Genomic DNA, 24,132 nt, shown 5'->3' with positions numbered 1-24,132 from the left:
GCCGTTGGGCAACAAGCAGTTCATCTTCATGAGGAATGTTCGGATCATTGCATGCCGCGCCATGGTCATACGTCGACGAGGTCCCCATTCTTGAGCCCGTCCAAAGTGGCCAGCACGAGCCCAGTAACGAGCATGCAAACTTACCGGGACCGCGCGGGCAGTCCGAATTATCCTGATTCCCGAGTTAACTGGGCTCGAATTAACGAGGTCGTATACTGAAAATAAACAAGTGGAAGCTTGATCAAGAAAATAAAAGTCGTATATATTGCAAGCTATACGACTGGGGAGGGAAATAACTATGAGACACGTGGCCTCAGAAGCGTGCCGAATCGAACGCAGAGGCCGCGTCCTGGTTGGTTCGAATCAGAGGAGCTTGTCGCCGACGTCAACGTGGCCCCGGTGTGCGGCAGTGGCCGCACAGCGCGAGAAGTAGCTGGGCATGATGGCCGCGAGGAACATGCGCGACCGTTCGGCGCAGCTGCACAGGAACACGGCCCAGCAGGCGATCGCGAGTACGGATCCCGTCATGATCAGGGCGACGCCCAGGCCGTGGTGCCAGTTAAGCACTGAGGCGATGCCGGCCAGCAGGACGACGACCGTGACGCTCAGAACCACATACAGTAAGCTGTACGTGCGGTTCCTGACGGCGATGGCGGTGTCGATGGGCGACTGGCCGGGCGGTCGAGCCTCTTCCAGAAGCTCGGGCCATGTGTAGACGGTATCTTCGCGACGTCGCCGCGGGGCGTCTGCGCTGCCCGTGTTCATCGACACGGTGGGTGCGGGCGGCGACGGCGAGTAATTGGACGCGGCCATCACGGGGATGTGCACGAACTGCTGCAAGGAGAGAATGAAAAACCACACTGAAACCTGTCGCGCTGCACGTTGCAAGCGGTGCTCACACTGAAGCTTGCTCGCTCTGTCGCTTATGGGGCGCTCTAGACGGGGTTCGACGAGCCGACCTACCGCAGCCAGCATGCATGCGGGCTCGGAGCAGAGGTACAGGAGAGGGGGGCACACGAGACGAAGCAGCAGTTTCTTCTGCACTGTTGCTAGGCAAAGATCTAATCTGTGGTACTCTTATAGCTGAATACTAGCATTTAATATCACCACAGTTACGAGGAGTAAAAGAATTCCATCTGGTACGCGTTATTAATCGCAGCAGAACTCTTTTTGTCGCCAAATAGCGTCACTGCGTTAGCACATGCTAAAGAAGGTTTTCAAAACTTCGTCGACTACTAGCATAATAAGATTGCCCTTTCGTTTCAATGATGAACGGCTTTGCGTAGATTATCTTTAGATTTCTGCCAGCACTTTTCGTGTTTCGTGATTACAAGGAGTGGCGGCCTTCCAGATGCTCTGCTATACCCAACAAAGAAAAGATTTCAGGGATATAGACGTGCGGCATGACGACCAGATTATGCGGATGGTACAGCTGGGGCGGATTGATGGGAAACTGTTGAAGAAATCGGGGGAGGGGGGGGATATTGGCTCTATATTTATACAGAGCGTTTCTTGAACATTCGTCGTTGAAAAATATGGGCGTCAGTGTGGCTTCCCGTTGAAAATTTCTCGCACGGGGCTGCGGAAGGGAGGCAGGGAGGGGGGAACCACCCCTCCCCTCCTCCTCCCATTTTATTGCCCGTCGTCTTTCTCGGGACGAAGCGCCTCTCCTTTATGGTAAAGTCGTCACCCACATTTGAGTATGGGCAGAAGATCGGGAGGCACGTGGCTAACCAGCAAGAATTAAGTGGTTTTGGTTCGTGAACTTTGGCTAGGGACACGGAGAAGCTACAGCATCGAACTCACTGATCGTGGCCCACAACGTCTGAGGATCAGCGCATCGTGTTCCATGCATGTCCGGGACACATTCTGAGCCAGGGATGCAAGTCAAATGAAATGACCACTCCTGAAGTGGAGAAGTACGTATGCCAGGATTGGCAGGTTGGGCAGTTTAATTAGAGAGGGCTTATTCGGCATTGCAAGAAGCGCGGTTGCAGATGTCATAAGCAGAATTAGTGGAGCCTTAATTCGCCACTATAGGCGCTCTGCAGCATTCGGCGTTGCCAAAGCAGCTATAACTGTAGAAGGGTTTGCATCGAAAGCGACACCTTTACAAGCTGTCACTGCCGCGCTGGTGTAGATACCCTTCTTCACTTGAGTGCAAACGAACTTGAAAAACACTGGTCCCGAGCGGAGCAGTTCGAGCAATTCGCTGCGTGGGCCCTTCTGCAAATGCCGCACCTGACTTTTACTCAGATGTTTTTTCTCAGACGCAGCAATGCAAGCCGCACATTTGAAGGAGCCCCTGACAGTGTTATTACACAGCAAATATCGCAAAAAAGAAACGGCCATGCGCTTTTATCTCCGACGGACAAGGCTTGAAAGCAACTTACTGCCATGGATTTTTCTTTGCCCCTTCTTCTTCTTCTTCTTCTTCCATGCGTACACTTCGCACGTGTCCGTTTGAGCTCGTTGTGTTGGGGATGACTTGGAATTAAAGCGCCAAGAGAAGGCGAGGGGTGGCGGCGGCCACCCCCAAAATTTGCTTGGCCGCATAAAAAGTAGCCGAGTGCTGCGTTTAAGCGCTGACAAAGCAGATGTTACCTGGCAATGCAGGCTGTATTAGGGCACATGAGTGGAGAGCGAGTGCCTCATGTTCTTAATCGCAGCGTTTTATTTATTTTATAATTATAAGCAGCAATGCCAGTGGCATATATGCCTGTTTAAAACCTAATTCCGCTCTTCTCGCAACCCCACTACAGATTCCCTGGCGCCGTCCCTGCTTGGAGCTGGGAAATGAACAAGCGAGCGAGCGAACAAAGAAACAAATGAAGGAAGAAACAAACACGCAGAAAACGACGAGAATGAAGACGAGAAAAGACACTGACAAGCGCTAACTTGATGATGATGATGTCCTCGGGCTGAATGGCACATACCCACGGCGGGGGACTGGCCAGGGTGCATAGCAGATACAAACACATTCATGTACAGGGAATGGAGTATAATTAAATCTAAAATTTGGGACGTAGAGCTAGAATTTGTACAATACAAAAAATACGGAGAAAGAAAAGTTGTGAATTCACATTCTAGCCGAGGAATCTACCAGATGAAATTATATAATCGTGAATAGAACCCAATTAGCAACCTGCGCATATACAGCTGCGGTGAGGTTTCGCAGTTACACAATATTTCAGGAATTTTCAGCCTCGGCGCTCACTTCATCTACCGAATATCAGCACTTTCTGCACCCTTGGAGTAGCAAAGACTGGAGGTCTCTTTCACGCGTTTGCGATGCCGAGTTCCTCTGCTAAATTTCTACCTTCCCAGATCTGGATTGGCGGTTTCTCACTGTGCCCATTTTGTGCCGAGCCTGAGACAGTGGATCACTACCTGCTGTTCTGCCGCCGATTCTCTTCTTAGAGGAGGCGCCTATTAGAAATTCCGTTTCACCAGCTGGGTCTGCCTGTGTCCACTGAGGTTGTTCTTTCCTTTGGCGCTACTTCGCTTGGACGAAGCAACAGGAGTGCGCGCTGTGCAGTTCAAAAATTTCTTCTAGAAACAGCGACTCCCATGCTAATATTAATTTTACTTATTTATTTTTCTACTTTTTTCATTTTTCTGATTATCAAACAGTTCATTTATTATTAATATTATTTTATTTATTATTTATTTATTTATAATTTTTTTCTGTCTCTCTTTCAGTCATTACAAAATGGAACCATTCCATATGATGCATTCAAATTTGCACATAAAGCCGTCGTCCCATCTTCGATCTCCCAGCTAACAGGACCCCTTCCGTTGCGTCGTCCAAATTGTCAGCCTATACCCTATTAATACTCCTTTTCCTCTAAAACTCCTAATCATTCCAACAGTTCACCGCCTGTGTCTTGGCCACTCCCCCGTAGTGGGTATGTGCCATTCTACTTGAGGCCAACCAACCAACCAACCAACTTCCAATTGAATTTTTATTCGGTCGAAATATATAGGAACATAATAGGAAGGGGGAAGGAAAAGCAAGGAAAACAAGGGGAAAAAAATGGCTTACAACACCAAAGTCGAGTAATCAGGTGGTTGGGACACATACCCTTTTGCTAGAGAGCGACTGAAGGCGCGCTTACGCAGTCACCGCCCATCCCATCTACGAGGGGTGACCAAAAGTTTTGCAACTCACATGTAAGAAAAACTGCCAGACCTTGCAAAAAAAAATTATTTTTCAACATAATCTCCCCTCACATTAATGCACTTCTCCCATTTTCCTGGAAGGCTTTTGATACCTTGAAAAACAAACAAACAAAACTCTTCCTGGTTCCCAAGCCACTCCAGTTTGAAGCGAGTTCAAGTCATCGAAACTCGTTCCCTTGAGGCGTTTCTTCAAATGTGGAAATAAATAAAAGTCACTCAGGGCCAGATCGAGACTGTAGGGTTGGTGGTCCAGATGGTAGAAGGCTACACTCTCGAATGGCAGCCTGGGCAACACGAGACTTGTGAACCGGGGAGTTGTCGCGCAGGAGGAGGACACCTCTTGTCTCCAATCCTAGGCGTTTTCCCACAATTGGCTTCACGCAGTTTTCGGAGCACGTTGGCGTAATATTCGCCTGTCATTGTCCTACTGTTTTTCAAGGTACTCAGTGAGCAGAATCCCCTTTGCGTCCCAAAAAAGTGTTGCCATCACCTTCCTCCCTGAGCGATGGGTCTTTAATTTTCTCTGGGGATTGGACTCCGAATACCTCCACTCTCTAGACTGCTGTTTTGATTCTGGGTCCCACTGGTACAGCCACGTCTAACCCCCAGTCACAAGGCGCGAGAGAAAATCTTCTGGGTCGCTTGAATAGAGGTGCGAAAGCTCCCTTGATGAATGCAGGCGGTGGTGTCGATCTTGCACTGAAGCTACGTGGTATTCATCGTGCCGAGACCTTCGACATACCCAAATCATCGTGGATGATAGTGACAGCACTGCCATAAGACCTTCTCCGGCAACCTCGGACACCTTGATTCGGCGATTATTCGTGATAAGGGCTGAATTAAAGGTCCTGTAGCAGGATTTCCGGGGAAAGGAACTTAGCGACAGATAGCCAAAAGGCCGGTCCGAGCTTCGGTCATCCAGCCAGCGATCTCGCGCCGCGCGCTAGCGGAGCGGCGGCCGCCGCTGCTCATCTTCCTCTTTACAATCACCCCCGGGCTGAAGGCGAAGCCACCCTGGCGAGTCAGGGAGACGACAACACACACGGGTCATAGTACGGCTTCAGGCGTGACACATGAACAGTCTCGCGGCTGCGTCGGCGTTGATCTGTGGAGGGTGTCACCGGGTCGACAATGTAGTTAACCGGGGAAGTGCGCTCTACGATGCGGTAAGGTCCGTGGTACTTGGGGAGAAGTTTGGACGAAAGGCCAGGTGAGGTAGACGGCACGTGAAGCCAGACGAGAGAGCCGGGTAGAAAACTGTCATCAGTGTGGCTTGTGTCGAAACGGAATTTTTGACGCCCCTGCTCGCCGGATGTTAACGACCGAGCGAGCTGACGGCACTCCTCGGCATGCTTGGACGCCTCCGAAAGAGTGGTGCACTCGGACACGTCGGGCCGGTAAGGAAGTACTGTGTCGAGTGGTGAGGAAGGTTCGCGCCCGTAGAGGAGAAAAAATGGCGAGAAGCCGGTGGTGGTCTGCGTGGCGGTGTTGTAGGCGTAGGTGATGAACGGCAGGATCCTGTCCCAGTCGGAGTGGTCGAAAGACACGTACATCGACAGCATATCGCCCAAGGTGCGGTTAAACCGTTCCGTCAAACCGTTAGTCTGAGGATGGTAGGCCGTGGCGGTATGGTGAGTGATCGTACACTGTTTGAGAAGAGATTCCACGACCTCGGACAGAAAAACGCGCCCACGATCGCTCAGCAGTTCTCGGGGCGCTCCATGGCGAAGAATGAAGTGATGCAAGATGAAAGAGGCAACGTGTGGTGCCGTAGCAGCAGGAAGAGCCGCGGTTTCAGCGTAACGCGTGAGGTGGTCGACGGCTACAATAACCCAGCGGTTGCCAGCAGCAGTGTAAGGAAGGGGGCCGTAGAGGTCAATTACAACTCTGTCAAAAGGACGCAAAGGGCAAGGGAGAGGCTGCAGCTGGCCGACTGAGTGGTGAGGAGCCGGCCTGCGACGTTGACAGTCAGGGCACGAGCGGACGTATTTGCGGACGTAGGTGGACATACCGCGCCAATAATAGCAGAGACGGAGTCGCGTGTATGTTTTAAAGGCGCCGGCATGAGCAGACTGCGGGTCGTTGTGAAACAGGGCGCAGAATGTCGACCGCAGATGGGCAGGGACGACAAGCAACCACTTCCTGCCGGTAGGGACGTAGTTGCGGCGGTACAATAGACCATCACGAATTGCGAAGTGAGCAGCCAGGCGGCGGAGGGCACGAGGCACGGGTGCCGCCGAGGAATTTGAGAGAAAACGTACAAGCGAAGATATCCAGGGGTCCTTATTTTGCTCGCTGCCCATGGTATCTGTTGAAAACGACAGCGAAGCGCAACCGGTTGGCGAGTGGCAGACAACGTCTGGCGGCAGTGGAGAGCGGGACAATGCGTCGGCGTCGTTATGTTTTCGGCCGGAGCGATAGGTGACACGGATATCATACTCCTGTAGGCGTAGGGCCCAGCGAGCGAGGCGGCCTGTAGGGTCTTTCAAGGAGGCCAGCCAGCACAGGGAATGATGGTCCGTGACGATATCGAAAGGGCGGCCATAAACGTAAGGGCGAAACTTTCCGATCGCCCAAACAATCGCCAAGCATTCCTTCTCGGTTACTGAGTAGTTGGATTCCGCTTTTGTCAGTGCACGGCTCGCGTAGGCAACGACATACTCGGGAAATCCGGGTTTACGTTGCGTAAGGACAGCGCCGAGGCCAACGCCACTGGCATCGGTGTGAATTTCAGTGGGAGCAGTGGGGTCGAAGTGGCGTAAAATAGGAGGCGCTGTGAGCAGCCGGCGTAAGGTGATGAAGGCGTCGTCGCAGTCAGGTGACCAATCGGACAGGTTGTTGGCGCCCCGAAGAAGTTTCGTAAGTGGTGCGATGATAGAGGCAAAATTTCGGACGAAACGTCGGAAATAAGAACACAGGCCGAGAAAGCTGCGAAGTTCCTTCTGAGTCGACGGCTTGGGGAACTCAGCGACGGCACGAAGTTTGGCTGGGTCAGGAAGCACGCCGTCCTTAGAGACGACGTTACCTAAAATTGTCAGTTGGCGGGCGCCAAAGCGACACTTTTTGAGATTAAGTTGGAGCCCCGCGGCAGTTAAACATGTCAACACGTGCTCCAAGCGGTGAAGGTGCGACTCAAAATCAGGCGCGAAGACGACAATGTCATCTAAGTAGCACAGGCACGTGGTCCACTTCAGGCCGCGTAAAATGGAGTCCATCATTCGCTCGAAAGTCGCTGGGGCATAAGTTGAAGTGGTCTACCGCCCCGACCTTGCCTTGGGTCGTCTTTCTTCCACGTGCACAAAGCCACTTTAAACTTACTGAACCACCGAGTCGCTGTAGCATACGAAGGACATTAACTGCAGGCAATACACATTCATCATCCTACTGTGGATTTCTTTAGCAAAACTTCCTTCTTTGCATAAAAACTTACGCTCCAATGCTCGAGTTTGAAATCGTGGGAGGACCCTGTGTTTTTATGACTGGTGCAGACCAAGTAACGAGCTGGAAACGTTGATATTCAGGCCTTCCTTGGCTGCAGAGATGACCTAAACATAATGTTTAGGGCGATCACGGTCAGATATTTGGTTATAGCCAAGTTGCAAAAAATTTTGATCTCCCCTCGCATCTGCAGCGCCTCAAGTCCCAGTAAAAAAAAAAAAAACCATTGGAACCAATTGGACATTCCCATTGGTTCCAATAGGATTTCCCAATTGGAACCAATTGGTTCCAGTGGTGTTTTTTGGACTCCCGACCAATTGGACCCAACTGGACTAGCCAATTGGACCCATTAGGCCAGGCAGTTATTTTACCCAGAAAATATTCACAAATTATGTTATGTTCATTGAGAGAGGTAGCTAAATGTTTGTGAATAATATGCTCTAGAATCTTGGACAAATATTTCTACAACTGAGCATATTATAATATGCAAAAGGAAAACTCATTTATGAGGACTGCAGGGAGATGTCGTGCCTAGTGCCAATGAACATTGTTCTACGGAATTGAGATTAACATGTTTTTATGGAAATCAAAGTCAACAGGCACAAATACATCAGACGCAAGCAACATTCAGGGACTAGTAGCATATATTAGCTCAATATGTACATCCAGATAACATACTTCTGCTGCAACTTATATACCCCATTTGTGAGGCTCTCATGCTGGGGCCAGTGGCGCTCGCCCACTGAGCGCAGTTATTTAATTTAATTTCGGCTGCAGTGGTGGTGCAGATGATGAGTACAATTTAGTAGGTTAAGCTGCTGATATTTCTTATTATAGGAACCATATTGGTTCTACCTTGTTTGTCAAAACTGCAAACATTCATAGGAAAAATTGGGTGCAGTTGGGCGGTCCAATTGGATGTAACGGGTAAGACCAATTGGGCCCACCAATTGGAAACCCAAATGGTCCATTTGGATAGTCCAATTAGACCATGGTTCAATTGGACAGTCCAATTGGACCATCCATTGGAACACCATTCCAATTGGAACCAGTTGGAAACTCAACTAGTCCAATTGGAACCTTTTGGAACCAGTTGGAAATCCAATGGGTTCCAATGGTTTTTTTTGACTGGGGTATCTCTCTTGTGATCTGTGTGCGATGGTTGTCAATAGTAATACATCTCTCAAAATCAGAAGCACAGTGGCCGCCGCCCTTGAAATCACAATCACGACAGTGAATCGCAAGAGTTTCACGAATCCTTCGTACATTAATGGCATGCTCACGCACTCTATCATTTACACATCGTCCGCTCTGGCCAACGTACAGGAGCGGCCACATGACAATCGTATCTTGGAGATGATACCCTCCATACAATCAACATACCTTTTTGGCATGCCGTGTGTGACAGCCTACATTTCGATTCCCTGATATGGGTCAATGCAAATGTCGTTCTTTCACCCCCTTAAACTGGGCAGGCTTCGTAGGCTGACGAACCCATATCAGTGAATCGAAATGTAGGCTGTCACACACGGCATGCCAACAGGTGTGTGATTGCATGGAGGGTATCATCTACAAGACACCACTGTCACGTGGCCGCTCCCAATGTTGGCCGCTCCTACGTTGGCCGGAGCGGACGAGGGGGGAAGGTGGGAGTTAAAGAAGAAAAAGGAAAAAAAAAGGCGCCTTAGTGGAGGGCTCCGGAATAATTTCGACCATGCACCTGGGGATCCTCAAGATGCACTGACTGACAATGCACAACACACGGGTGCCTTTTGCGTTTTGCAAGCATCAAAACGCGGCCGCCACGGCCGTGTTCGGACCGGTACTCCGGCTATAGCCAAGCGCCCAGCCGCTGAACCACCGCGGCGAGTAGCGAACGAGCGAGCGAGCGAACGAACCAGCGAACGAACGAGCAAACAAACGAGCTTCTAGCCTGTGGGTTGAGACTCTCTCGATGCAGATCGGTGTATAGACGTAAGCAAAGAAATGCTTGAATCTCTTGCGCTGTGTAAATTGCATGGCCGCTTTAAACTCGCAAGCTCGTTGACCTTCGACTTGGCACATTAGTAACACGTACACCTCACGCACGATATACTGAACGAGTTATTTAAGAGATAGTTTTAGCGCACGGCAAACGCGGTAATATGTTTCCGTTGCTACCGTTGCCAAGCTTGCCTAACACATTTGCCGTACGGTAGCAGTTACGGCAGTTGCAGCGCTTACCGTACGGTTGGTGCTAGAACTGTGTGTTGTCATGACAGTATGTCGAAGTATCTTCCATGTTAGCGCGAGCGGCTGTTGACTGTCGCTTTATTTTTTGTTCTTCACACAGAATGCGTTGCAGGAGCCGCTATGAGGAACGCCTCCGATTAAGAGGTGTTGATCTGACCTTCCCCGTTCATCTCGAACAAAGCGAGCAAAAGAGCGTAAAACGATGTGTGAGCGTTGAGGAAGACGCGATGGTTCACGGTGTTTGACGCTCTCATGGCCATGCACGCTTCTGACTCAGCTGTGCCAGCGTTGACTGGGACCTAGATTGCCTCTTGCTTTCGGCTTGCCTGTGCTTCGGAGGAACTGTACGCAAATTATATAAACTATCAAATTCAACAAGCCCGTTGTCCGTAATTATGCAGCGGCCGCTTTTGAAAATCCCGCGCTTGAGGCACTGGATTTCTAACATTTCCTTCATCCTCGTTTGGACAACATTTGGACTTATTCATGTATTTTTATTAGATTGAAAAAATGTTTTATGCGTTCATAGCTCACTGCGATACTGTGAACGAGCGATTTTCTGTCTCTACAGGCATCTAGTTTTCGTATCGTCTGCTTCTATACGATGTTGATGATAGTTCATACCTACCACCCATTTATTAATTTAGGTTGTACTTTATAAACTTTAAAAATGTAACCATTATTTTTCAACCTAAAACTTAGTTATTTTGTAATATTTTAACAATTTTGAACTTAAGTGCGATTGATATTTTGAAGCAGTCGGATGCGACACTTCGGCGCAAACTAGCCAGCCTGGATCTCTTTTTGCGTTCGCTCAAGACGAGGGATACGCACCCGTCGATGTAAGTTTTCCAATCATTGAAAATCTTATGCGAAATACTTTGAGCGTTAACCATCTGAGGCTGTAACAGGTGCAGTAATATCTCCTCGACGCTATCACATCATTATTTTGATATTGAGGTGCAGATATGCATTTTATGGTGTGCATGTTATGAAGCTATCCGGCACCTCTCGCAACACTTCACTGTGTACGGCAATACAACGTGTTCTTGCATTACGTGGACGTTATAACGGCAATTTACGTTCCACATACGTTGTGCCGGTTATTTGTTTTCGTGTTTGTGGAACGTTTTGATGAGTTTTGCATGATGGACGGCCACTTCTATGGCCAGTAGCGGAGGTCTGCAATGCGCGCTGTGACATGCTTGCCAACTGCGGCGAACTAATCATCTGTGGCGCTGACATTGTCTTGACGATTACCGTAGATGGGACGAGTCATCCGGGCTCAGCGTAAGGGAGCGGGAAGTGTCTTCCGCTCCCACAACAAGCACAGGAAAGGAGCGCCGAAGCTCCGAGCGGTGGACTACGCCGAGCGCCATGGCTACATCAAGGGGATTATCAAGGTATGCTTGCCATTCGGCTACTTCGAGGGAGTGCGTAACATTTGTTTTGGCGGGCTTCGTCGTACTTCTCAAGTGTAGGGAATTTCAGTTGCACGTATTTTCTGAGTGCTTGAAAACCAGTGGATCGCATATTCATTTCATTTCCTTAAAGTTACATGTACACTGAGGTGACCAAGTGTTAATACAACGAAAGGTTCCCATTTGCGATGTTTTAGGTGACCGGCAAAGTAATTTACTTGGTTTCCCATCGGTGCCATGTCATGTAATTTAAGATCAATAGGTTCTTTTGCACGGGGGAGCATGTGTCTGCTCTTTTCGTCCCAAAGTGTGTTTGCTATCTATGCTGTGTGATGTCACTGCACAGCATGTGTACCACCTTTAGATCTGGGCTTGTAGGTCTGAAATTGGAGGTTTCTTTGATTTGGCTGCACTAGTTTCATGAATTTCCGCGGCGGTGCCGCCAGCATGCGGCGTCAGTTCAAGTGCAGCTTGGCACTGGCCGATTTCCAAACTAATGGTCGAGTGCAGGCCTTTTCTTCTCTTCGCCTTGGCGTTGCCACCAATTGCAGTCAACTGCGTGCCGCCGATGGCGAAATCCTGAACCACGTGAAGAATTTTCAAACAGTAAATCGCAGTGGAGTGTCGCCATAAACTAGCCCTAGGAAATCATCTTTTCACTGAAAAAAGAAAAGTTGCATGTACACGCCAAGAAAATTCACGAATATGTGCTGAAATGCTGCCCATTCGGCTTGACTTGACCCCTTAGGTTTATAATTATGATGCCACGAGCAGTTCCTCACCTCCTCTCAAGACGCAACTGTCATCATTTCATTAAGAGACAGCTGTCACATCTTCGCTTCTCCAACCTACACAGGGAGGCCGCCATATTGCTGCACTACAGCGGTGCTTCCATTTCGGAGAGTGCAAGCCAGCCGAGAGCTTGTGCTGCACTAGGCTGGCACTTTTGCAAAACGATGACAAGTGCAGTGGGAGCGTGCAGCAGTGGCGAAACAAATGCGAAAGTGCTGCACTCGAACTGATACGAAAGTGCAGCCAAATCGAAGAGACAGGATGGTAGTGCAGACAGGATGCGGTCTGCAAGGAAGGGCATTGTTTTAAGCAAGCTCAGGCACGGCATGAGTGTGTGCTTGTGTGTGACGTTCTGTGACATGGACTGTGGAAGTGTTGCCTTGTTTCAAGGTTTGAAAGGTGTTTTGGCTGTATAATTGAGGTAATTTGAATGAGCCTGGCATCAGAACACGCAACTTTTCTTGTATACAATGCCTTTTGAAGAGACTGGGGCCAGATGGCATGAATATTGCCTTATGCTGATGTGTTCTCATTCTTTGTTTAACTCCAAGAGGTGTTTTAAATAGCTGAGATTACATGAAATTTGTTTTGTCTGCACAATGGGGATTGTTTGCCTGGTAATGAGGAGGCTAAGTTATGAATTTGAAGTTTTACATGATCACAGCAATGGCGAGGTACCTCAAAATATTTCCTTGGTACTTTGTGCACTCGGAGTGCTCTCCATCTTCCTATAACAACTGTCGTTTTGTGTGTGTAGGAGATCCTTCATGACCCTGGTCGTGGTGCCCCCCTTGCTCGGGTGGTGTTCCGTGACCCGTACCGGTACAAGCTGAAGAAGGAGCTGTTCCTGGCGGCAGAAGGCATGCACACTGGCCAGTTTGTCTACTGTGGCAAGAAGGCTGCCCTCCAGGTGTGTATGCTTTGCAGCTGGTATGAAAATTGCACTCCGGGCATGTTGGAGGCTTTATCCACTTTCAGATGAATGGCCTCAGGCACAGCTCATTTTATTCCTTATTATTCAGTCATTTTATTGCTTTCTGTATACCCTTTTACCATCCAAAGCTGGCTGCTCTGAAAGCAAGGTGGACATACTTTTTTTTTTAATCAGCTGCACTGAGGGGTAAATGTAGTTATAGAAAGGCACAAATTATATTTAGGGGGGTGAAAATATGTTGTGCATGCCTCAACAAATACCCGTTGGGAAAGCTTCTGAGCCTTCTAAATGTCTTCAGGAAGCAGTTGTTTAAGACATGATGAAATGAAAGAGGTGTTTCTAGCTCCTCTGTGCAAATGGGCAGCAGCTGCAGTGATGATTTCTGCATCTGAAGGGTTAACCACCTGTGTGGAGGTTTCTTAGAGGCTGTTTCTGAGCGGCTGCTGTCCTCTGCTTGGGGAACTTGGCTGGGACCTTTTTAGCTCTGGCAGTTGTGATGTGTAATGTGCAGTTGTAGCACATAGTTGAGTATGTAATGGTTTAAGTCGTGTGTAGCACATAGTTGAGTATGTAATGGTTTAAGTGGTATGTAGTGATGCTGGCTGTTGCGGGGACAGTCTTGTTTGCTGTGTCAGCAGCAGGCTGGATGGCAGAGTTTGATGTAGCCAGTCTAGAGCCAGTGCTTAGTTACTTGAGAAGCTAGAAGTCTGCCTGAATGGAATGCTATGGGATTGTTAGAGTCCTTAGTACAGTTACCGTCATAAAAGAATGTTTCTTTCTAGATGTGGGCGTAAGTTCTCTTGGAAGTGTCCGCTGTCTTGACCGCATGCATGTTTGTGGCTGGCAGGTTGGCAATGTGCTGCCTGTGGGCGTCATGCCTGAAGGCACAGTGATCTGCAATGTGGAGGAGAAACCTGGCGATCGTGGCCGGCTGGCGCGCACCTCGGGCAACTATGCCACGGTCATTGCACACAATGCCGACACACGCAAGACGCGCATCAAGCTCCCCTCGGGCGCCAAGAAGGTGCTGCCCTCGGCCAACCGGGCCATGGTGGGCATCATTGCGGGTGGTGGCCGTGTTGAGAAGCCCATCCTCAAGGCAGGCCGTGCCTACCACAAGTACAAGGCCAAGCGCAACTCGTGGCCAAAGGTCCGAGGTGTTGCCATGAACGTGAGTACCCCCCTTCTTGGCCTGCACGGGCTTGGCTACTGGCAAGTTTTCAAGGCCATGATTTCACCCGTTATTAGGCACTGTGCTGTGATATAATAGTTACTTTCGCATTTTTAGAATCTTTGAATGGCTGATAGCTGTTGCAGAATTCATGCATGAGAAGGTTGGCAAAAAGTACTTCTTTGGCTACCTGGCATTTGTGGCATTAAAAAATTCTGGCATTTTGTATTGACTTCTGATAGTTGGCTATCTCATGAGCACTAAACCGGGCATTGCCTACTGAAGATGTTTTTCGTGAGCTGCAAACTGAGTGTGCCTAATATCTTGCTAGACATATTGTCTGTATTGCAGTGCTAAATGTTTTTGCATGCAGTTAAGTGGAGGCAGGTCAGTGAAGTTTGCTCGTAGCTTTATTTTGATCTGGCAGATAGTAATGCTAATGGCAATGTGAAAATTTCCACAAGTTCATTTCTTGCCAGAACAGGCAATGTCTAGCGATAGGGAACAAACTCCACGGGAGTGCATGTGAGTGTATATACAGGGTGTTCCGTATTTGTCGGTCTAAGTGGTTAAAAATTCTCCTGCGCAGACTACTGGTCTATTTCTGCTTAAGCAGAGACCACAGGGTAGCTTATGGTAGTCTGTTTTTTGACAAATAATTTAACATCGGAACTTTCCTGAACTGCCCGGAATCTGCAAAAAACTGGAGTTGTCTGCATGCAGAATTTTCGAGGCGAGTGGGATAGCCGATTTGAGAGGCTGCTTTTGTTCTGGCGTCCAGTTTTTTTGCGACACAGCTGTAATGCAGGGAAGTGACCCCACCATGTGCTGCTAGTGCTGTGCATTGTGGACGAAGCTGCATGTTGAGCTATCGTGAAACAAAAAAATCAACGGATTAGTGTCTGAGTCACTCTGGCTCAGGTTGTCATTGTCTGTGTTGGGTTTGATAGCGGCAGTCACGGAATTGTTTCAGCCATGCTTGAGGCTGAAACCATGCATGTATTGGCAAGTTTCAGCTGTATTAGGCTCTTAATTTATTTGAGCTTCAGTTGTTCTATGTCTGTGACAGCTGTGCATACAGAACAGTTAGTTACATCAGATGTTAACTAGCTCGTTAACTGACAGGTATGGTAATTCTGATGTTTCTTCTGGGAAAATGGTTTGTGTTCTGGCACATACGGTGGATGGTGGTTGGGTCCCTGCTGTGATGATTTCTGTTGCCGAACTAAATGCTGTGGAGTCTTTAGAGGCTGTTTCTGAGCAGTGGACTTCCACCCCTTCCATTGTGTTAGCCATTTAAGTATAGAGCAAGTGAACTGATCTACATTGAAGTATCTGAACTATAAGTCAGTGTCGATTAATTCTCTTGGATTACCCAAGCAGTTACAGGGAGCAAATAATAGCTTTCTTTTGTTGCTGTATGGAAAAAAACGTGCTACAGTGTTAAGCATATTAGCGTTATGGTGTTCAGTTCATGTTGGTACAGAGCCAGTGATGAATCTTAAGCTGTGCATCCTGGGCTTGACTGTGTGGAATACATTAGAGCTGTGCACGGGCCGCAAATTTTAGCCCGCGCCCGGCCCGAGCCCTACAATACTGACGGAGGCCCGGCCCGACACTGAAGAAACCTAAGCCCGCCCCGGCCCGGCCCGACCTGCAAAACTGAAATTGAAGTGACGATGAAACAGAAAAAGATAATTTAAGGAAAATCAATTTATTTCAATGTTTTTAAAATGCTCGGCTCTCAGTGTCTAGATGAAAATTAGTGAGTATATGCAAACACGGCGCACGTAGAGAGTTATCACTCCAAGTTATTATGTAAAAACAACAAATCGTCCATTGATGACGGCTTGAGGCAAGTGCGGCGCTCCTGCATAATGAACCCGGCAGCGCTGAAATTTCTCTCTCTGCTTGAACTGGTAGCCGGAATGGCTAACACTTTCTTGGCAAGAAGAGAAAGCTCTGGGTATACGTCGCTGCCTTGCTTCTCCAAAACTGTGATAGCTCAAACTCTGATCAAGGGGTCGACTCTGTGGCCAAGTACTCGCTCAGTTCGTCTCTTTCGGCACTCCGATTGCTGATTTCGTCGCTCCACTCGCTGAACAAATCCATGCGCGGCTTTTTCGAAGGGTGTTCTTGCATAGTTTCCGGCAACTCCTGTGGTGTCGACGCGACGAGCTCTCGTATGTGCCCGTACACTTCATCGCGCTCCTCGGCGGAAAGCATCCTAAGGTGCCACACGAGCGAGAGTCCTGTTGTCCCGTACATGTGATAATGACCCACCCCTCCCACCCGGCCCCCGTCAACGCGTGGCGGAGGGTACTTTTGCAAGTGTCCTCGGTTCGACACACCTCACCTTCCTTTGTGCAGTGTCATTTGGGCTCGTGAGACACTCATGTGGAGATTAGTTTTGAACCTTGCAGCAGTAGGGCGGCTGGAGCCACGCAGGAGCAGTCGCGATCGCGAAGCCCGGCCGGCCCGTCCAAGACAAATGTACCGTGGCCCGAGCCCGACCCGGGCTCGGGTGAATAGACTTCCGCAAGGCCCGAGCCCAGCCCGCGGGCCGGGCCGGGTAGGGCTTTCGGGCCGGCCCGAGCCCGTGCACAGCTCTAGAATACATTGCTGAGGCAGCCTAAGCTGTGCAAGGGCAAGCATAGTCATGTCTGTTGTCTGTTTCATGGAAGCTAGTAGTTAATTTTGCAGTGCTTTGTAACAACAGTACTTCTGGCCAATTCAGAAAGTTTCATGGTGTGCATGTCACCTGTTCGCTGATGTTGTTCCTTGCCTTCTGTGCAGCCCGTCGAACATCCTCACGGTGGTGGCAACCACCAGCACATCGGCAAGGCCTCGACTGTCAGGAGAGATGCCTCGGCTGGTCGCAAGGTGAGTGGCGCCATCTTGTGTGCATATTGGCAGTTCATCGGAGGAACTATGGCAACAGTACTTGTGAAGCTGTTTCATTTTTAGGTTGATCACAGGTGAAAGATACTAGCCTGCAAACAGTGTCATCAGTGACTACCAGTAGGGAGTACTCGTGCTGGCAGCACGTTTTCTTCTGGCGACGCACTGATCGCTTGATGTTTTAGGCCTAGCGTGCTTTACGTCAAAGCTTCTGTGAAAGAGCATTGCATCTAGTCACAGTTTATCATAAAAGGTCTAGCCATGTTGGCAGTTTACCATCACACAATGACCTCACATTAAAATGATCACATCATAGAAAGCGTCGCCCAAGGCAATATTACTTTCATTCAAGCGCCAGATCTTCAGTCTATCCTCATGTTAACTTCGACTCATGTGACATTTTGTAAAGCTGTGCTGTGCATTGGTGATGCTAAGCTTGTAGCAACATTTTTGATATCTGATACAGTCAAACCACTGTCTTTGAGTGACCATAGGCAAGGTGATGCTTTTTTTTTTTTTGCTGTCCTTGGGGAGTCGTCTTTGAGCAAAGTAGAGGGGCAAGTTGTGCTTAAAAAACATGGGGGTTCTGAGTCTGTAAAACTTGGAGCTGATGTTATGCTTTGTCAGTAATGTTTATATGGAAGTGTCATTGATAGTGTTCTCAAAGTGGCTGTTTGACACGCGACTGATAAAAGCTGACATGGTGTCCTTTTACAGGTTGGTCTCATTGCTGCCAGGCGGACGGGTCGTATCCGTGGTGGCAAGGTCACTACCCAGAGCAAGGACGATTAGACTGTTTCCGGGTTTTCCTGCCGCTAATAATAAAAAAAAGAGAGATACCTCGACCAAATCAAAAGTGTGGCTGTGTTATTGTGGGCCATGAGCTTGTACAAGGTTGGAATTCAACTGTTTTCTCATACTGTAAACAACTTCTTGTTTTATGAACTCATTATTTCATTAATTTGGCCAAGGTTGCATTTGAATAATATTTTGCGAACACTAAATTTTATAACAGACACGACAGGTACTTTAGCTCTCGTTTCTTCAAGGTGAGCATGCTTCCTGATATTGCAAAGGCAGCTGTTGCTCATGCTGCATGATGCCTCACTCTTGCGGAACAAAGCTTAGTAGGAACTCTGTACACTCTGAACACCCTGAATTTTCAGCACTGAGCCGTGAAAAAAGGCTTATCTGGAAGCAATGGGAGTGAACCTGCTATGCAGTCGCCTCTGCACTTTCCACTCCTAGTTCCGAATGTGAAACAATGTACTGATGTGAAATTTGTTTTCCGAAACTTGAAAATGTGTTCTCAGGGAAATAAGTTTTTAGTACATAGTTTGATAGGTCTTGCCGACTTGCTCTGTTCGTTGTAGTCCTAACGTGACTGCTGCTGGCAGAAAACTGATTTGCATGCCTGTCAAGCTTGGTTGTGGTGGGCAAGTGGAAGGCATGCAGGGGTGGTACACTGTACCATTTTGATACAAATGAGATTTTCTGTGCCTTGTTAAGCCAAGTACTAAGCCAGCCTGACATGGTGCTTTGCGTACTGTGTCACAAATTTGATTTTCGGAGGCTTGCGTGAATATTGCAGACCTGGGTCTGCACTTGTATTCGATCCGGTCTGTACCACAATTTAATTATTTTAAATATGAACCATTCTGATCATTCAGGAATTGCGGGATTTTTCATTACTCGCGGCCAACCATCGCTGATTCTGGATGGCATTCATTAGCATAGACAGCTGGGCTAATTGGCGGTTTGAAACATGACTCGTCTTTCCTGCGCGCACAAAACACTAACGGAGGATGGTAGACACTACGGATGCTGGGCGAAAATATGAGAACTTCATAGACTATAGCTTAAAGGGGCCGTGTCATGGTCGTTCTTCATATTACAGTTCTGTACTTTAGCAATTGATACAAGAGCCTAAGGTTCAATATCCAAAATTTGTGTGCCCAGGACGCACTATTTATTCCAAAAAAATGCGATCAAAATTGAGACCAGGAAACTCCCCTCACTGGCAGCGACCGCCAGTGAGGTCGCAAGGGAATACATGGAGCAATGTCGTCTGCTATCGTTGCTGCAATGTGGACAGCGAGTCTCTTGACCCCTGTACTTTTACAGGCAATTGAAGTAGCAGTCGATAAAAGTAATGTAGTTTTTCTTTGGTGTAGGTAGGATCAGTCACACTGCGCTGATCGATGGTCAGTGGGCAGGTCGGTATGCAGATATCGTTGCTGACACACCGGTCTGTCATGCCAGACCAACGACCGCGTATTGTAATAGTGTAAAGAGTGAGCTTAATGGGTACCAGAGGAGTATGGTGGGGGCATAGTTGGTACGGTATTCTATAAACTTTAAAATATTAGAATCTATGAACTGGACCGCATGCTAGCCATGGTACCCCAGTCAAAAAAAGCCAGTGGGACCAATTGGGAATTTCAATTGGATCCAGATTGAACTGATTGCAGATCCAATTGGATTCAATAGGAAATAGCAAAGCAATTGGTTGGTCCAGTTGGATTATCCAACTGGTTATTCAAGTTGATTCCGAGCTTCCAATTGGTGTCATATAGTCCAATTGGGATAGGTAACTCCAAATTTTTAATGTTAGGAACCAACCAATATTTGCTAAACCATTTGAATAAATATCAAACGTTAAGATTCCACTTCCTCAGATTTCAAGTATACCAGTAAACAAAAAATTTGAGTGTCAGTTAGACGGGTGAAAATCTTGACCAGTTAAACAGGCGTATGGAATGATTCCCACTTGGTTCTATTTGGAACCAACTGGGACCATTTGGTTCCAGCTGAGTAAAGGTCACCTCGACAAGATATGGCTTACATTTCATTATGAGGCTCGCTCATGTACCCTGCGCTTGTTGATGAAGATGTTTCATTGAAATAGTTCCTACTTTGAGCGCACTCGTTGCTTTCGTTGATTTTTCTAATAGCGTTAGGTTATTGTATCTGCATGCAAGAACCACCTCTTCACTGCTCTGTTCAGGTGGCACTTGAAGGAGAAACTAAGTGAATTTGAGTCAATATTTCATCGCTATATGCACATTGTGTTAAGCACACATCTGCTTTTGAAACAGCGCAGCTGCAGCCACCATATGCTGTTTGAGCTTTTCTGGATAATGAGCGCGGCATAGAAGCACTGCAACCCGCTTAAGCACACATCTGCTTTTTAAACAGCGCAGCTGCAGCCACCATGTGCTGTTTGAGCTTTTCTGGATAATGAGCGGGGCATAGAAGCACTGCAACCCGCTTGTTTCTAAGAGCGCGTGCTGATGTATGGGTATGCTGTTTCGTCTTGTGCTTCAAGTTATGGGTGCAAAACTGTAGTGAACTGGTTCGCAGTGTGCCTGCTAGCTTTTGCATGGCTTGTGCCCATTTGAGTATTGGCATACGTACCAGGCTTCACGCAAGGTATTTTGAAGCGCTTGTTCAATAGCGGGTATAAGAATAAATGCTGCGATATTCTCCTGTTGGGACCCCGTTGTAAGGAGCACTGAATGTACATTTTATGGGGGTGGCATCCTCAACAGTTCGTAGCGAGCCAATGCTATGTGGCACAATTCTTCGAAGTCTTCTGTTCATTAAAGGGGTTGTGAAAAGAAAATGAAGCTGCCTGGTTTTAATTTTTACTGCTTCCACTAGACACGCCGATTCCGAAATATTTCGGCTCAATATTGAGTCTGCATTTAATAAAGCCCGTTCGAAATCACTGCCTTTTTGCGCTCATGAAACGACCATGCGACGCTGTCGGCCGGCACATGCATTACTCGTCTACGTCATCTTAAGATCTTTAGAAACGTACAGATATCTTTAACTCTTGCTTGCCCTAAAATAATAGCTTTATGAAAAATTCAGAACGTAAAACAAAGTTTCCAATTATTTGCACGCGTAATTGTGCTCCGTTAAAGGGGCCCTGTGACGTAGATAAAGCATGAGGTCTTTATGCTTTGTATGCAGAGTAAGGGGCTTTGTGGCTCCTGTCATGAAATCATGAAATGATTCTTTGAAGTTAACGTAATCTGTTGGAAATGAATTCCAAGCGGAAGTACCTAAAAAATACTGAAGAAATAACTATAGTGTCACTTTGTCGAACATTTTTCAGCCGGCACTTTCATCTGGTGTGGTGCTGCTGGATTAGAAAGTGGTTACGATCATCCATAGTTCTTGACTTCTCGTGTCTTGATTACCCAACTATTTTCTAGCATTTGTCAAAACTCATGGAGCACGTCTTTTCCCACATGCCGAAGCTCATTTCTTTAACAACTTCTTTCATTAAAGTCAGCACGGATTTCTTAAGAATTTTACTTCCGATAAAAAACTGGTGCTTTTCATTAATGATATCAGCTCTCTGGTAGGCCATAGATATGTGCACTACGTTTTTAGACTTAAAAGTCTTTGACAGTGTCCCTACAACCGTTTCCTAAAACTTCCTAAAACTTTCACGCCTAAATGTTAGCCGGGTTTTATAATTGGTTACACACAGCACCGTTAGTTTTTTCGAGTAACCCATCCTTTGCTATTTACCCTCTGATTTCTGGTGTACTTTAAGGCTTTGTTCTTGGTCTTTTCAAAGCCTATATTAGCGACCACCCTATAGTGAAATGTCTTGAAGACGACTATTATTTATCGACCTATTATTAATACTTCTGATGTCCTCATTATTCAAAATGAGTTACGCGCCATAGAGAAATGGTGTAAAGCTTGGTAATGTACTTAAACGTTAGCAGAACTAGTTAGTTGCTTTTCACCAATGCCACTCATACGCAACATCAAGCTCTCTCACAGGTAATACAGTAATGCCCTCTGTATCAGAAGTGCCTAGACATTACATGTCCTCATTATTCAAAATGAGTTACGCGCCTTATACCCGTGCCACACGGACAGATTTAATGCCATTAAGTGCTTACTGCCTTAAGTTTTATGGCATTCGTGCGGTGCCACACGCATAAATTTAATGGCATTAGCCTTACTGCCATTCGCGACCTACTTATACCCGTGCCACACGGGCAGATTTAATGCCATTAAGTGCTTACTGCCTTAAGTTCTAATGGCATTCGTGCGGTGCCACACGCGTAAATTTAATGGCATTAGCCTTGCTGCCATTCGCGACCTACTGAGTTCGCCACAACTCATTCGCCCGTGCAATGTGTACTCTCGTTCCCATTCCACACGCAGAAAAGCACGCAGATTTGTTAGTAACAACTTTCTAACCAGTAGGAAATGGTTAATTCTTCACTTTCAGTCAGATGAGGCATCCATACCGCATTTTCGACGTGTAGAGCGCCATTTTAACCAGCCTTATTGACAGATACTCTCGACTTATGTGCTGACATGCGAGTTTATGGCTACTTTTTCGACTTGTAAAGCAGGAACAGCCGTACTTTCTAAAAAATCGTTTTTGCATTTCATTTGAACAACATTTCCCATATATTGTTCTCATTTGGAATGTTTATATTCAGTTGAAACTTCTGACTACCTTGCAAGCGTTATCGTCATCGTCACTTTCGATAATGACATTGAATGTGTACGTGTAGCACCAAGTCCAAAAATAATGGCATTAACAAACTTAAGGCCTTAAGCATTTACTGCCATTTTTTGTGCGCGTGTGGCACGGGTATTAGTTCGCCAGAACTCATTCGCCCGTGCAATGTGTACTCTCGTTCCCATTCCACACGCAGAAAAGCATGCAGCTTTGTCAGTTACAACTGCCTAGCTCACTATAAAATGGTTAATTCTTAACTTTCAGCCAGACGAGGTACCTAAACCGCATTTTCGATGCGAAGAGCGCCATTTTAACCAACCTTATTGACTGGTACTCTCGACTTATGTGCTGACATGCGAGTTTATGGCTACTTTTTCGACTTGTAAAGCAGGAACGGCCGTATTTTCTGGAAAATCGCTTTTACATTACACTTGAACATCATTCCCGATATATTCTGCTCATTAGGAATGTTTGACTACCTTGCAAGCGTTATCGTCATCGTCACTTTCGATAATGGCATTAAAATTAGTGGACGTGTAGCACCAACTCCGAAAATAATGGCATTAATAAACTTAAAGCCTTAAGCATTTACTGCCATTTCTTATGCGCGTGTGGCACGGGTATTTAAAGGGTGTAAAGCATGGTTAATGTACTTAAACGTTAACACTTTGTTAGTTGCTTTTCACCGATGCCACTCATGTGCAATATCAAGCTCTCTTACAGGTAATACAGTAATGCCCTCTGTATCAGAAGTGCCTAGGCATTATTTTAACACTTAATCATAGTAATGTTTCTGGCATGCAGCAGCTATCCTGTTCCAAATTATGGTTGTTATTTTTTCCAATAAACTCTCCCTCCTTTTCTTTCCATGTAATGAGATGGTTACCGCTGTGTCATTTGTTCAGACTTGAACCAGAAGCATTCCAGCACAATTGAACGGTCAGCGTCGGAATACTCCGCCTGTCTCTCAGTGATGTATTCTTCGTCAGCGTGATTTATTTCCCGTTACCTTGCCTGATGATGGTACCCTATTTCATAACTTTTATGCGAAGCATACTACTTTAGCTACCACTTCAGCCCTTCACCGTGGTTGTGCGCCTCCAAATCACGTGATACATGACGTCACACCACGTGACACGATGATGTCACGACAGTGGAGAAACGGGGGCCCACCTCGCGCCGTCGCTGTGGTTGTGCGCCTCCAAATCACGTGATACATGACGTCACACCACGTGACACGATGACGTCACGACAGTGGAGAAACGGGGGCCCACCTCGCGCCGTCGCTGTGGTTGTGCGCCTCCAAATCACGTGACACGATGACGTCACGACAGTGGAGAAACGGGGGCCCACCTCGCGCCGTCGCTGTGGTTGTGCGCCTCCAAATTACGCGACACGATGATGCTTCGCATTCTCCAGGCTTAACCAAGTTAAGCCTCAGCCATTTTTTTTTTACTTCAAGAACTACGACATCATAGTCAAGGCAAGAACTCGACGCCAGTCATATCCGACCTTTGCTCTTTCGCACTTTTCGCGGAATTGGGTTTGATAAAGATCT

General features: G+C 47.3%; 2 protein-coding genes across 2 annotated transcripts; one reads left to right on the top strand and one right to left on the bottom strand.

Annotated features, from left to right (window-relative positions):
• Window positions 1–305: 305 nt before the first annotated feature.
• On the bottom strand, window positions 306–864 carry LOC149343172 (uncharacterized). Its single transcript, XM_089542318.1, has one exon. The coding sequence runs from the start codon at window positions 811–813 to the stop codon at window positions 364–366; it is 450 nt and encodes a 149-aa protein (XP_089398444.1). The 5' UTR covers window positions 814–864; the 3' UTR covers window positions 306–363.
• A 9,759-nt stretch (window positions 865–10,623) lies between these two features.
• RpL8 (ribosomal protein L8) lies at window positions 10,624–17,927 on the top strand. Its single transcript, XM_089545693.1, has 6 exons — window positions 10,624–10,694; window positions 11,118–11,255; window positions 12,823–12,975; window positions 13,847–14,170; window positions 16,967–17,053; window positions 17,789–17,927. Exons 2-6 carry the CDS (start codon window positions 11,118–11,120, stop codon window positions 17,861–17,863), a joined length of 777 nt encoding a protein of 258 aa, XP_089401819.1. The 5' UTR covers window positions 10,624–10,694; the 3' UTR covers window positions 17,864–17,927.
• The last annotated feature ends 6,205 nt before the right edge of the window (window positions 17,928–24,132 follow it).

Source organism: Amblyomma mixtum, chromosome 5 (genome assembly GCF_055824585.1).
Source record: "Amblyomma mixtum isolate Tamu chromosome 5, ASM5582458v1, whole genome shotgun sequence".
Taxonomy (NCBI): Eukaryota; Metazoa; Arthropoda; class Arachnida; order Ixodida; family Ixodidae; genus Amblyomma; species Amblyomma mixtum.
Note: the sequence above shows the minus strand (reverse complement) of the source record. Positions and strands in the feature narration are given on the sequence as shown.

Excerpts from the sequence above, each read along its gene's own strand:
- LOC149343172 (XM_089542318.1), bottom strand. The coding sequence starts at position 813 with ATGGCCGCGTCCAATTACTCGCCGTCGCCGCCCGCACCCACCGTGTCG.
- RpL8 (XM_089545693.1), top strand. The coding sequence starts at position 11,118 with ATGGGACGAGTCATCCGGGCTCAGCGTAAGGGAGCGGGAAGTGTCTTC. Across the intron at positions 11,256-12,822 it reads ACATCAAGGGGATTATCAAG|GAGATCCTTCATGACCCTGG; the intron begins GTATGCTTGCCA and ends TTGTGTGTGTAG. Across the intron at positions 17,054-17,788 it reads ATGCCTCGGCTGGTCGCAAG|GTTGGTCTCATTGCTGCCAG; the intron begins GTGAGTGGCGCC and ends GTCCTTTTACAG.